Source organism: Corapipo altera, unplaced genomic scaffold (genome assembly GCF_003945725.1).
Source record: "Corapipo altera isolate COAL_440 unplaced genomic scaffold, ASM394572v1 55, whole genome shotgun sequence".
Taxonomy (NCBI): Eukaryota; Metazoa; Chordata; class Aves; order Passeriformes; family Pipridae; genus Corapipo; species Corapipo altera.
In genome coordinates, this window is record NW_020884882.1 from 17,650,187 (window position 1) to 17,664,300 (window position 14,114).

Below are 14,114 nucleotides of genomic sequence, written 5' to 3' on the forward strand. Positions count from 1 at the left end.
GAAGAGAAAGCTTTATAGAAGACGAAATCAAAATAGAGGAGTTCTGGGTGTTTTAACATATGTAACTTTTGAAACAGATGGGAAAAATGTTTAAATCTCTAACATTCTTATAGCAGCCTGAATCTTAAAGCCTCTAGTGTGCAGAGATATGGAGAGTGGATAACTGAAAAACCTGAGTAATAGCTACTAATGAAACACTCTGCAGTCATAAAGCATCATCTCACTCCTCAGCACCGACACACAACTGCCTCAGGGGTGACATACAGCTGTGGGGAAGGGCAGTCACTGATGGGAATGACGGCACCAGCGTGTCTGGTGTCGCCCTGCAGAAGGACTCTGGGCAGACAGACTGGGACTGGGTACCCAAGGGACATCTTACTGGGAGCACCAGGCACCCAACTTGGACAGGGAGGGGGGAAAGGGAGAGACAGAGATGTCCAAAGGGCTCCTGAGGACCGGTTGAGCTGCTGGGAATGCTCAGGAATTCCCTGCCTGGAATAGAAATCCCCTCTCCCTGAATGTCAATGGCAGATTCACCCTTCAGCCACCCTTCAATCTCCACTGAATGGAATGAGGTGACTCTGGAGCCCTTGGGGAGAAGGAGAAGTCCCCAGAACTCTGCTCATGTGAGAGCTCTTCCAGAAGAGGGTGTCCAATGGCTCCCAGGACACTGCCACCACCAGGCTATGTCATGTGCAAGCAACCCCGACCTTACTTGATGCCCCAGGAGCTGTGGCTCCACTTTTGACGGTAATTGAGGTTGAAATAAATGACAAGTAAATATATAACAGTGGAATGATTTTGTGACACTGTAAAAGCCCTTCAGCAGAGCCCTGATCTGGCTGGGAAGGACCTCAGTGCTATCTATGAGGTGCCCGTGACACTCACTGTCTCCTTACTTTGGGGAAGAACGTCCTGGTGACAAAGTGCTTGTACTCCAGGAAGGGGATCCCTTGGCTGCGGTTTAGCTCCTTGGTCAGGTCTGTCATGTCTGTCTGCAGCTCCGCGAAACCTTGCACAAAGAGACCCGCAGATGGTGAGAGCCCAATCCTCCACCAGGCAAGACAGGCTGGCACCAGAAACACAGCACATCTCATCTCCGCCTCCTTGAGCTGTTCCCTTGTGGGAGCTGAAGCTGGGTTTTCTCTGAGCAGCAGATTCCCACCGAGGTTTAACCATCAGCGCTGTAAACCTTGTCCCAAGCACTTGACAGAACATTCCTGCCCATGGAGCCCAGTACCATGGGGCTGGGCAGGCAGTTCCCACAGGATGGGACCTCAGCCGACACAGCGGAGTCACAGACTGTGGGACGGCACGTGCTGACGCCTGGATCACTTCTCTCATTGCTCTAGCAGGAGTGTGCTGCAGTTTCTGTTGCACCCAAGTGCACACTAAAGATTAGCATGGCCTTCAAGCAAACCTCTGACACAGCTAGGGGCCATTAACTCCAGGACAGGGAAGCTGGTTGCACTGCAGATCAGTGGCTTGCCCAAGGCAGGCAGCAGGACAGCAGCAAAGCCACACTTGCAGCCACTGAGCCTCACTCCCAAGCCCTGTTGAAGCTCATAGGCAATGACAGAAATTTTCCTATAAATAATCCTATAAACTTCTACAGCACAGAAGGTGAATGCTATTCCAGCATCCCCCTTCTAGCCCTGGGTCCTCCTCGGTGCCCAGACAGTGACTTACCTTTGCGGATTTCCTCCCGGATCTGCGACTCCATCTCCTCCATCTGGAGCAGGGTTTTCTGCCAGTAGCGTTCAGCTCTGCGGCTCTTTGTGCAGAACACAAAGAGTGCTGGAAAAGAGAAAGGGAACAAGCCTTTTGGACTCAGAAGTAGTTGCAGCTGGAATCAGAGAGGTTCCCTCTGACACGGTGCAGAAAGCTAAACCCAAAGTTGGTTTCACACCTACCACCAGTCTGGTATCTACTCAGGCAGTTGTCGATTTATCTGTAAATAAGTAAAACCAGCTGGAATATAATGATCATGCTGTAACTGTCATCTTCAATTTAGGTGTGGGCTGTCTGTATTCAGCTAACTGTATACTAATGTGTTCCAGCTGATTAATGGATACAGAACACAGGATGTTTACCACCTGTATTACAGTGTTCATGTCCGACAGTCTTCCCATGCCTCCAGAAATATGTTTCTAATGATGGGTGGTGCATTTAATAAATAGTGTGCATTACAGCTTTTATTAAAAATAAATTAAATCCCCATTAGAAACCACTCATTTGCTGTGAACTGGCACGTTTCTTGCTGCACGGTTGTGCTGGGCAAGCAGTGAGCAGGTACCCCAGCTCAAGAACAGAAGTGTGCTGCACAGCTTCCACCCAGGGTCACACACTGGTGTGCTTTCTCCACACCTGCAGCTAAGAATGCAGGCTCTGCTCTTCCTACTCTGCCAGGCACCTGTCACTGCCTGTTCCTGATGACAGGACCTCGGGCTAGGAGCACCTCTGGGATGATCTGGGACAGTCATGCCTGTGAGAGAGCCCTGTGAGTCAGTAGGAGCCCAAGACCAGTTTCTCACATTCTTCTTTGTTTTGTATTATAGTAGCTACTAAGGTTTTGGAGAAAAGGGTAAGTTTATAAATATCACAGGCTCAAGCAACAGAGCTGAGCTGCAGATTCAGCCAGCAAAAGCTCCGTGCTGCAGGGAGCTGTGGAGCCTTGGTGCTGGTACTGGCTGCGTGCCATACAAACAGCAGCTACCTGCTGCACCCAGACCAACTTCAGGTACTGCATAATTGCAGCACTTGGAGTCACCTTCACCACTCCACACGCAATGACAAAAACCCCGGCACAGCCTCAGAATGCATCATTCTTTCCCTTACCTACAACAGAAAGGACCAGCAGGATGCTGCAGATGACGATGGAGACAATGATTGCGGTCTCTCCTCCCCCAAGGTGCAGCATCGCAATTGTGTAGTTGAACTTTCCAACTTGGATCTGGAGAGGGAGAAAGAGGGAGGAAAAGCAGGAGTTGAGCAGCACGTTGCCAAGGGGCTGGGAGCAGGGAGGGACGCAAGGCAGGGCTCAGCAGACCTTCACCCAAGGACGCACTGCCCACACTGGCACAGCCCCCTGGGCTCCACGGGGGGCCAGGTTGTGCCTTTCACTGCCAGACCTGGGTACTCTGTGTGTTCAAGGGAGCCCAATTCACTTCCTGAACTCCTGGGGATGCTGAGGCTGCTCCCAGCAGGTTGTGATGCTGCAGCAGTGCCCATCCCAGGGCCACTGTGGGGCTTCAGTGGTAGAACTGCAGGCCAACAACACAGCCTCACCATACCCACCCCAGAATGAGACAGGCCTTCCCTAGAGAGCCCATGGCACTGTACAGGACTGCCTGTGCTGCTCTACTAGAAAACCACTTCCACTAATCATCGACTTCCATTATGGCTCTGAACAGTCTTTGGATCCCAGCTGCACTAGCCTTTCTCCTCTTAAAGCAGAACTGCTACCACCCAGGAGAAGGAGGGTTAAGAAATTTTCAAGCCCTTGAAATACAAATAAACTAAGGGAATAAAAATAAATAATAATGAGACCATAGAGGAGTAATGATCTTGAGGCCAAAAGAGTGAACAGTGTGTCAGGAGGTGCTGGCTCTGCTCCCAGCTTGTACTTCTTGTGACACCAAGCACAAACCACTTGAGTTCAGTCTTTGGGTCTCCTGATCTCCAGAAGGGAAGAGGCCAGCACACATCACAGGCTGGCCAGTTACTGGGCACCATTTACAAACAGTTCTTTGGGTCCTTGGGATGAAAGGATTTCACAGCATCATCTGATAAGGAAAACTCATGACCACACAAGGCTTTCACTTCTGGAAATGTGAGTTTCACTTCTCTCAAGGAATGAGAAGTGAGAGAAACTTGAACAAAAAACCCTGAAACAAGGTAGGGAAGAGCTGGAATAATATGATAACATCTGTGTCACAGAGAACCTCTGGGAAAGGTGCCCCCTGGGCACCCTTGGTGTACCACCTGAAATTCCAGCAGCTGGAATTCTCAGTCGCTGAGCCAAAGCTGTGCAAAAAGTGGGGCCTTCCCATGACCAGACACCACATTGCACACAGCTCCATCCTCTGGAAAATCCAGCCCTGGCTCTGGGAGCACTGGCACAGGCACAGCTACTGCCAGCAGAAGGCTCCGGACACGGAGAGCTTTGGTCTCCACCCTGGTACATTGTCTGAGAACCACGGTGCTGGACAGGGACAGGAGTCACAGCACTGCACAAGCATCTGGGCAGGTTTGCTCAGCACTCTCACAGCCACCTGCCCGGCCCGGGGATCTCCACATCTTCCCTCTGAAATGCTGCAATAAGGCTGCTCCTCAACATGATTTCAGTCTTTTTTTCCCCATCAACTCAAAGTTTTGCATTTTTCAGAGGAGAAATCCCATGTCTGCTCCTTAATTCAGTGTTTAAACAGTTTGGTCATGAACAAAGATGGGTCTGAAGGCCTCGACAAGCTTGTGTATCTGGACAGGTCTACTCAATACTTGGTAAGACCCAGACAGGGACCCCTGCACACACCTGCCCTGTGTCACCAAAGCCACCGAGTGTGTTATAAAGCAGCAGTTACCCATGGAACAGATGGCAGGGATGGCCTGAACCATGTCTGAAGGTTTAGCAAGGGTGCACAGGTGTGAATACAAGCAGATTATTTAGCTGCACTTTCACTGCTGGTGCACTCTGAACAGTCTTGTGATATTTAGGGCTGGGTATCATTCTCCTGCTTCCTGGGGACCCACTAAGGCACTGTCCTGAATGATTTATGTCACACCAAGACTAACAAACTCATAAATTCCTTTTCTTCCCCAAAGGGATTTCCCTGTGTCTCAGTTCTTTAAAAAAAAAATTACCCTGTTTAAAATTTCCATTAAAATTACTTGGGAAATTTTGCTACTTCTGCATTACCGCATTTCCAGTTTGCAACAGAATTTCATATACCTCAAACTGTTGCCAGTAAACTGGACAACCCTGTCAGCAAACTGGTGGTTCATTCTCATGTTTTTCTTCTGGGCTGCTCAAGTCCACAGCTCCTCAAGTCCCTTCAGCCTTCCTTTTCCTCCCTGCCCACACTACGGGCTCCCACCCATCCCCGACCCTAACCCTGCCAACACAAGGACGGGGAGGGGGCAGCAGCGTCTCAGACCACGGAGGTGGAGGCATTTTCTCTCAGATACAAAGAGCCGTAGTCACATCCCTGGACGGCAACGGACTGTGTATGACATGAGGGAAACTGAGGGCGAGCACAGCAGTTCAGTCAAGCCCTCTGGAAAACAGGGCAGCACCAAAGCATGGTGAATTTTGCAGACACAAAGAGGAACAAAAGCCCTGAACACCGAAGTCTTTGCAGTGACAAAGCAGCATCCCCTGGAAGCAACATGAGTCTGTCCAGCCCTGGTACTCCTCTCACCCTCCTGGTCACATGCAGGGACTCAGCTTGGTGAGGGTCGGACTGTCATGGCCATTCATGGCCCTTCTGCTGGTGGGAGTAGAGCAGCTAGCTGAAAGTTGTAAGGAATTCCCCAAATGTATCTCATGGGGGACAGAAAATCACTGCAAGTGACAAAACCTCACATGCCTGAGACCTCACCGAGCCCCAGCAGAACTGAGTAACCTCCCCCTGGCACAGTGCAGCACCTCAGCAGGCAGCTGTCCGTGTCCCATGACTTGGAGCATGGCAGCCCCTCACCACAACTTGGGCAGCCTCCATCCCACTGACCAGCTGCCCCGGGACAGCTGCCAGCACGGTGTGCTTTGTGCACCCTTCCACCTGTGTAGCCTTGTGCAGGGTCACCAGTGGGTGAGTTGGGCAGGTCCCTCACGCACAGGGTTTGCAGCAGGACCCCTCTGCCCTACACACTCACAGTGCAGGGCTCTGGAACTCACCGTCACAGGCAACTGCCTCTCTGAGGTGCTCAGCGACTCATTGACGGAGCAGTGGATGACTTTGTCTGAAACAATCTGGATCTCACATGAGATCAGGCCGATTTTCACCTGGTACTCATTGCTCTCCAGGCCCAGGTTGTCAGGCTCTTTCTAAAGACAGAAATAGAATCAGGATGTCAGGCTGCAGAGCAGCAGCTGGAATTGCAACTGATCTTCCTGCTTTACTTTCCATATTCCCCACTGTTTTGCAGACCTGGGAAGACTCTCCCTCACCAAGGACATTTTTCCAGCACTCCACAGGAAAGTGAGAATCAGGCCATTCCCCGTTTTCCTGTTTCCCATTCCTCACTCAGCATAGGGCAATGGGATGAGCAAGCCCCTCATGGAACCTGGAAAAATCTGCTTTTGATCTGGCCTGCTGTGCACTGAAGATAAAGATGTAAGCGCCCACCTGGGAGGGGGAAGGATGTACAACAGAGGGGACAGCCAGGGGATGCGCCTGTGGAGCCTGAGAAAGGGGGAGCACACTTCTGGAGCACGTTGCAAGCAGGGAGGATATCCTGCAGTGAACAATGGCCTTTGAATTACTATTGCTCATCGTCCAGGCCACTCAACTGCTGCACCCTGACTTCCTTGTGAGCTGAGCTGAACTCAGTAGTCAAAACAGAAGAATGCACATTCTGTTTCTGCAGGAATAAACACCTATTGTCAGGCTCGTCTGCAGCACCTGCCTTGTTTCAGGCCAGTGCATTGTCATTCTTTTTCACACATCCAGTATTTCATTTAGTCTCATGCTATGACACTCTCCCAGGCAGCTCTGTCTCAGAGGGCATCCTCAGGCCAGGCTGCACATCCTGGGACACAGAGACACAGGAGCAGCATGCTGAGCCTGAAGCACGTGCTCCTGCCTCTCCAGTCCCCAGCTACCCACTTCTCTCTCCTCTCCCTGTGGACAGTCACTGCACTGGTACTCAGGACTGCAGAGCTGCCCATGGGGGAGCAGGCAGACCCTAGAGAAGCAGAGTTGTAACAGCCACTCTCTTACGTGTATGACCAGAGTTAAGGGCTCGCCGGGATGGTGCTTGATCCACTTCTCCTTCTTGGCTGTGGAGAACTGGGGGTCAGCATAGTACTCCAGGCTGAACTTGCTGAAGTGCAGGGCCTCCTCAGGGTACATCTCCTCATCCAGAGCTGGGCGGTCATCTGTGTAGAGGCGCCCATTGAGGTAGAAGTCGATGGGGGCAGGCTTGCTCCCCACAGTGATGTTGGAGGCAGCTGGAGAGGGGCAGGTGATCGTGGTGTCAGTGTGAACCCTGCAGCACTGCAAGCAGGAGAGCGCGAGAACATCAGAACCCAGCACCATGAGCGCTCTCAGCCCACCCTGAGGCGTGGGCTGAGGCCTCAGCTGCACAGCCCAGCCATCCTCTGGCAGTGGACACACAGCCCCGCTCTGTCACCAGGACACCCACCGTGTGTTCTCTGCCGATGCCACGGACAGCCATGGACACGTTCTGGACCAGCCCAAAGCCTCTTCCTTCCAGGGTGATGATCCTGCCCCCACTTTGAGGAGAAGGGAAGAAAGAGAGGGTGACTGCAGAGGACAGTGCAGCAGCAGGGTGTGATGGCTGTCTCCCTCCTGTCCTCATCTCTTTTCCCAGAGATGTTTCCCAGCTGCTTGAGCAGAAAATGTGACCCAACAGCCAGAGTCTTCCTGCTTACAGTAAGGATCCACACTGCTGCCATGGTATCAGGGAAGGAAGGAAGGAGGAGCAGATTCTGTGGTGGAAAACGGGAGGGCCTCTTCCAGCAGCAGGAGACATCCTCTGCCCCTACCCATGACTCTGCCCCTGTCCCTGCCACTCAGAGACCTGCAGAGAACTGTGAGGCTTGAAGAGGGGAAAGTCCCTTAGAGGCTGACAGGGATCCTGCATCTCCTACGAACTTCTGATTCAGATCAGAATGTGAAAGTTGTTGTGTTTTGTACCTGCTGGGGGGAAAATGTGACCCATGGGCCTCTCACCGTGCAGTCAACTAACAACATGAACGAGCAGCACTGATGTGCACAAGGCAGAGCAAGGGTTGGACAACCATCACTGCTCATCTGCACCCTGGATTTACCTTCCCCTTTCTCCATATCATATTTGACCTGGTTAGAGTATTTGCCAGGGAACAGTCAGGACTCACAAATCCTATTATGTGAAGAGCACTCCAGACACAGTGACTTTGGCCGTGAGGCCCCAAGGTTCTCTGAAGCCTGTGGGTATCACAGGTGGTTATGATCCACGTTTCTAACTAGGAGCCTGTCACGTCTGCAGACTAGCTTACAATTTCTGTTTTGGTTTAAATTTTGTTTATATGAATTATTATTTTCGCAATATGGTAACAGAAATCAGTTCCAGCTAAATTTTTACACAAGTTATTGACACCCTCATGGTCAACAGCCCAGCAGCACGGCGAGCAGTCAGACTGCATAAGCCACCACACAGGCTGCAGAAGTCACAGTCCCTGCATTCTGAAATTTTGGAACTGCTCTAAGTGCTAAGGAAGCCGACTAAGGTGATGGAGAAATATGCCAGTGGTTTCCCTTGTGACTACAAGCAGGGACATTCTTCCCCTGTCTCTTTTTAGACAGCACTCTCGACACTCAGCAGTTGGGAGCCTGCGAGGGGCTGAGCCTCGATGAGTCATGACTCTGCCTTTCCACTACCATTCCCACAGCCTGCGGCCTTGGCGCTGTGCTTGGGAATGCCGAGAGGCGGCTTTGTTCCAAGGATCAGAGCACCAGAGCCTGCTCGTGCTCGCCCCTGGGTGTGCTGCTTCCACCAAGGTCCTGCCGGCACAGCTGCTGGCGTCCCAGATTTCCTGGTCAGCCCTGGATTTTCCAGGCTTCACAGCTGAGGAGGGTGGGATTTCACTATGATATCCAAAGGAACAGAAGCCTGAGTGATCCACAGAGAGATGTGAAATTAAAAGCAACACACTTTAAAAATTAAATACTGTGACCTCGGAGAAGGCTGAAATCCAAAATTACAAATCTCATCTTATCCTCCTACAGTTTTACTGCCAAGAAAAATCCTCAGGGTCTCATTGAGTTCCCACCTGAAACCTCTCTAAAGCACCCACCAGGTATGCACGGTACAGGTACTAAGGCTGACATTTTTCCACTCCTAAATGCATCAAAACAAGCTATGGACAGTCCTGGTGTGTGAGACCTCTTTTACTCCCGTGCTGGTGTGCCCTGGAGCACCCTGAGAGCAAGCTGCAGTGCCCTCTGTACCCATCTGCAAGGTAATGTGTCCAGCCCCAGGGTTGGAAAGCCCCTTTCTCCCAGCAGGACCCTCTCCCACCAGCCTGGAACTGACTCTCTCTTTCACAGGTTGTCTTGGCTGGGGCAGGATCTCACCTGATTTGGCTCTTTTTGGGGTTGATGTCTGATATAACCGGGTTCTTCTCATACTTGAAAGTGATGTTGAGGCTGGCACAAGACTTGTTCTCAAACTGCACGCAGACTGGCACAGCCGTGGTGAGCTCGGCGGCGGGCATGGTGCAGGTGATGGTGCTGTCGGTGCGGCTGCGCGGGAAGAGGCAGGTGAGCTGTGGCACAGGCAGCGGCTGGAGCCCGGCACTGGGCAACCCCTCGGCAGCCAGGCAGGTGGCAGACACAGGGGAGAAGAAGCTTCCAGTTACATGCCAACTGCCCGTTACACTCGGCCTGCTAACGAGCAGATCCCAGCACACATCATCCCGGCTGCCAGACCAGTTCCCCTACAGCCACAGGGAAAGGGCAGGCAGGGGAATGCTCTGCCAGCATGGAGTGGTGCCCCCCACCTAAACACCTGCCCTGCTTGACCACCTGGAGGCCAATACCATCCTTCCTAACGCTTTGTCTCTTGTCACTAGCCCAGCCCCAGCCCCAGCCCCCAGCCCTGCTCTCACCTGAGGTCAGTGCACTGCTTGGAGGAGTTGATGAGGACACGGAGCTCCGAGCCGACATCCAGCCTGCTGCCTCTGATGGTCACTCTGGTTCCTCCAGCCTTCGGTCCATTCGAGGGAGCTATGGACTGCACCAGGGGAAGCTAAAAACAAAAGGGAAATCTGTTTTCTAGCCTAGTAAATCCCCAGCTGGATACTCCACACCACACATGGGAATTGATTCAGAACATGTAAGTATCCAGCACTGTGAGGCTCAAACAGCAGCACAGAAAAGCTTTCACTGGCAGGGTTTCAGAACTAGAGGAGAGGTACAAGCATTAAGTAGTGAGACAATACAAAATCTCTGTGACTCTCTGTGGTCTCTAAATTCTGGCTATAAATGAGACATGAGGCCGAACAGAAGCCCAGGATCCCATCAGCCCCTTCAGTTTTCCAGCAGGGGGGTCCAGAGTCAGCAACAGCTCAAGGTCCATCAAAGAACAGAAATTTCTCATTCATTCCCTCTCCCACCACCTCTGCCCTTCCAGATCCATGTCCTCCTAAATGCAAGGAAAATGTTAAAGCCCCACCGGATGATGGCTTTGAGATTGGTGAAAACAGACACCTGGGTCTAGATAATTGAATACCAAACCCCTGCTTAAGGAAGCTTAAAATCTGCATCTCTTGAGGCAATGACAGGAACTAAAGGGGAAGTTACTTTGCCTCTCACCGTTTGCAGCAGAAATTAGCGTGTATGTTATCTGTGTTTGCAGCCCCTGGAAATCTTCCTGAGATTCATGAGCTGGAGGCTTTGATAACTCACGTGGCACTGAGCCCTTGTGTCTGCTCACAGGCGCCCCAGGAGAGGCTGCTGGCAATGTCCCTCCTCCATTTGAGCAGGACAGCCAGGGCAGAACAAATAATGATCTCAAGACCCTTCCATAGGGCAGTGGTAACTCTCTCCCAGACAGCACATGTCCTGAGGCAGGAGGCCCATGGGGGCTGGTCCTGCTCACTCCTAGGCCATCTCTCAGAGCAGACTCGTATGGGCCCGTGGAGTGCAGGCTGAACCTGCTGCTAATGCCTTGCCTGGCAGTCCTCACTACACAAACCCACATATTAACAGCTACCCTTGCCCTTGTCCTACATTCAGATGGCTTCATTCCTCTGTAGTAATTTTCATTGTTGTTTCTGCCTGTCACCCACTTCCATAGGATTTGTATTTCTCTGGGTGTCTGTAGGGAGCTGTCTCCTGCCCTTGGCCCTTAACCCACGCATTGGCAAGTGCAGCTACAACAGGAGAGAGGATTGTTCCTGTTCCCCAAAGCCCTCCAGCTCTTCCCCTCAGCCAGAGCCAGTGGCTGCTGCTCTCAGTGCACTGCCAGCACCAGTCGCCTCCATCGCAGCTTTGGCAAATCCAGCTCACCCACAGCCTGCTATAATGTTCTGAAGGGGCCTCTCCCTCCTCCTCAGCACAATTACAGCTGAATCCTATCTCTTCTAGACACATCTAATGGGGACTATGAAACACGTAGCACAGAAACAATATTTGCTATGTCACAGGGGACTTTCTTTGCAAGGGTAGCTCTGAAAGTCTTTTAAACTTTTCCAGGCAAATTGTATCTGTAACCAAGCTCAGATCTCACCAAGACCAGCCTTGCATGGTGTAGGCTACTCCATCTGCATGCCATTGATATGAGAGGAGAACCAAGAAAACTTGAGTGTTGCTTGGTCTGCAAATGGTGCAGAAGCAACCTTTTTGAAAAGTTGTAAAGCAACTTTTAGTGTGACACCCCCAGGAATGCATCATGCAGTGCCTCTCCCCATGACACACATGCACAAGGCAGGGCACTTCCTCATCTCTGCTCCAAGCTCTGCTGAAACACACAGACTGAGAGACAGACAGATAGACAGGCAGCTTTCTGCTGTGCCACCTGACCAGGAATGGTTCCTTTCCCGCTCCGGGGGACACTGCCTGCTTCCCAAGCTTGCCCAGGAGCTGCCAGCACAGGGCTGCCAGGGACCCAGGCTGAGGTCAGGGACTGGCTTTGTTCTGTGCTGGTGCTTCCACAGGTGTTTCCTGAAAGGCTTTTCCTCACATGCCAAGAGCTGGCGAAGGAGTCGCTCGGCCCTTTCCCACGCCACATGCCCCTCTCCCCTCTGTCAGGCAGACAGTATCCGGCAGTGGGGATGTGCTGGCTGAGCACACACGTCCTGAGAAACCCCCAGATCCAGGGGCTGTCACTGGGTTGTACCCCCGTGGCACCTCAATGCACTCCAGACTGCTGGATCTCCTGCTGAGACTGACCTGGCCATCTCCTTGCCAGTCTCTCCCTGTGCACTGCCAGGCCTGGCTCTGCCGGGTGCTGGGAAGTGCCATGCCTGTGCCAGCTGCATGCTGTGTAACCTGTAACCCTCCCTGAACTAAACACCCAACCTCTCATTGGCTACGGGGTGGGAATCACACTCCATGATCTGCCTTAAATTCTTCACAATGGCCACCAGGAATCAAATGTTGTTTCCTGGGGCGCCGAGTCTCCTCCCAGGCCAGCAGCTTGCACCATGGGCTGTCCTGCCCCAGCTGAAGCTGGAGCAGAGGCACAAAGGCTCAGAGCACTCTGCATGCCTTGGCACCCACCCGCTGGGGCTGCCCAGGAGTAGCGTCCAGCCAGGGACAAGGGTCGTGTAGGGAAGAGAAGAAATGCATGGATTTCTCTCAAGTTTGTAGAGATGAAAGCTGTCTTTGTGAGATGGCACAGCACAAAGCTATAAAGGGCTTTTCTTTGAACAATGACAGAGGGTTAGCTCCAGTCTAATCCCTACACATTACTTCATGCAAAAACTAACACAATCTCTGCAGCAAAATATCAGTTCTAAATAATGTGAATTCATGGAATGTAACTTACACCTCACAAAGGGACTTCACAAATCTCAAAAAATCTCACAGGTTGTAACAGCACTTTAGCAAAAGAGGTAGAAGAAAACTGAGCTCCTTTTATAGCAGGAGAAACGTTAATCAAGCTGGGACAAGATACACCCCCACAGAAGCTGAGCCTGGGAGCATGGCTGTGCCACCGACACCCTGCCGAGATCCTGCCAGACCCCGCTCAGGTAACCACAGGTGAGGAGACACCTCAGTGGCTCCTTGAGGACCCCGCTATGTTTAGTTGTAGATCCCGTTTCCCAGCCAGCTAGGGAAGGTGGGTGGAGCTGCAGGCTCACTCTAAAGGGTGCAGGAATCACCAAAGAAACACTCAGGAGATGGCTACTCACCACATAGGAGTATCGCTCCCTGGACCTCCCTTCCCGGCTCACATTGACTGTTACCACATCCGAAAACGCCTCCTGAGCCTCTCCAGTCTGGCACACGATCCTGTGGATGGATGAGGTGGTTGGCAGCAGTGCCTGGCAGCAGGGATGGGGACAGGCAGGCACAGGCAGGGGACATGCAGGGGACAGGGCCCTCCTCCCCAGCTCCCCCAGCTCACATCTCAGAGACGACGTATCTGTCGGGCAGAGGGGTGCAGTGCACGCTGCCCACCCGCACGGCGGCGAGGACGTCGCTGAAGCGCCGGCCCAGGTTCCTCCCACGGATGGTCAGCAGCGTGCCCCCCTCCAGCGGTCCACGCAGCGGCTCGATCTGCAGCACCAAGGGACAGGGCATGAAGTCAGAGGATCACAGAATCCTACAATGGTTTGGGTTGGAAGAGACCTCAAAGATCATCTAGCCCCATCCTCCCTGCCATGGGCAGGCACATCTTCCCCTAGACTAGGTTTGGGGAGAACCACCATGAGCTTCTGGCCTTCATCCCTGAGCCGGTCCCTGTGCCCACACCCCACTTGAGCCCCATGACGCAGAGAGAATCACTTCTCACACTCCTGCTCCCCTAGCAGGCCTGCCACCACTCTCCCCTTGCTGTAGCTTGGCAAAGGAGAATCCACCACACATATGTGCTTGGCATTGGAGTTTGGTCAAGGATCACTCCAGCTGCAAACACATCTAGGGTGAAATATCCTTCCTTCCACACCCCTGCTTTTGAATCCATCTCCTACAGCACTGGTTTCACCTGGCAGCTGCTGTCTGCAGTGCTGTGAGGGGACAGGGTGCTGGCCATAACAACATCTCAGCACTGCAGGGAGACAGGGTGTGACACTGTGCCAGCATTAAGACCGACTGCACTGACTTCAGCAGGTGAAACAAACCCCTTTCAGCAAAAATGGCTCTTTTCCCTTTGCACAGGCAGCGGCACACAGAGCCAGTGCTACACTCCTGGTGGCACCGGCTGGCCAAGGCTGGTGGGGACCC

General features: G+C 52.5%; 1 protein-coding gene across 1 annotated transcript in view; it reads right to left on the reverse strand.

The window, feature by feature from the left end:
- Positions 1 to 14,114, reverse strand: part of PLXND1 (plexin D1) — a 71,460-nt gene that overhangs the window by 22,076 nt on the left and 35,270 nt on the right. The window contains 10 exon segments of the mRNA XM_027640268.1: positions 900 to 1,012; positions 1,690 to 1,797; positions 2,839 to 2,953; positions 5,897 to 6,046; positions 6,942 to 7,217; positions 7,366 to 7,456; positions 9,300 to 9,467; positions 9,833 to 9,972; positions 13,082 to 13,181; positions 13,297 to 13,448. Of these exon segments, the coding sequence (XP_027496069.1) occupies positions 900 to 1,012; positions 1,690 to 1,797; positions 2,839 to 2,953; positions 5,897 to 6,046; positions 6,942 to 7,217; positions 7,366 to 7,456; positions 9,300 to 9,467; positions 9,833 to 9,972; positions 13,082 to 13,181; positions 13,297 to 13,448 (1,413 nt within the window).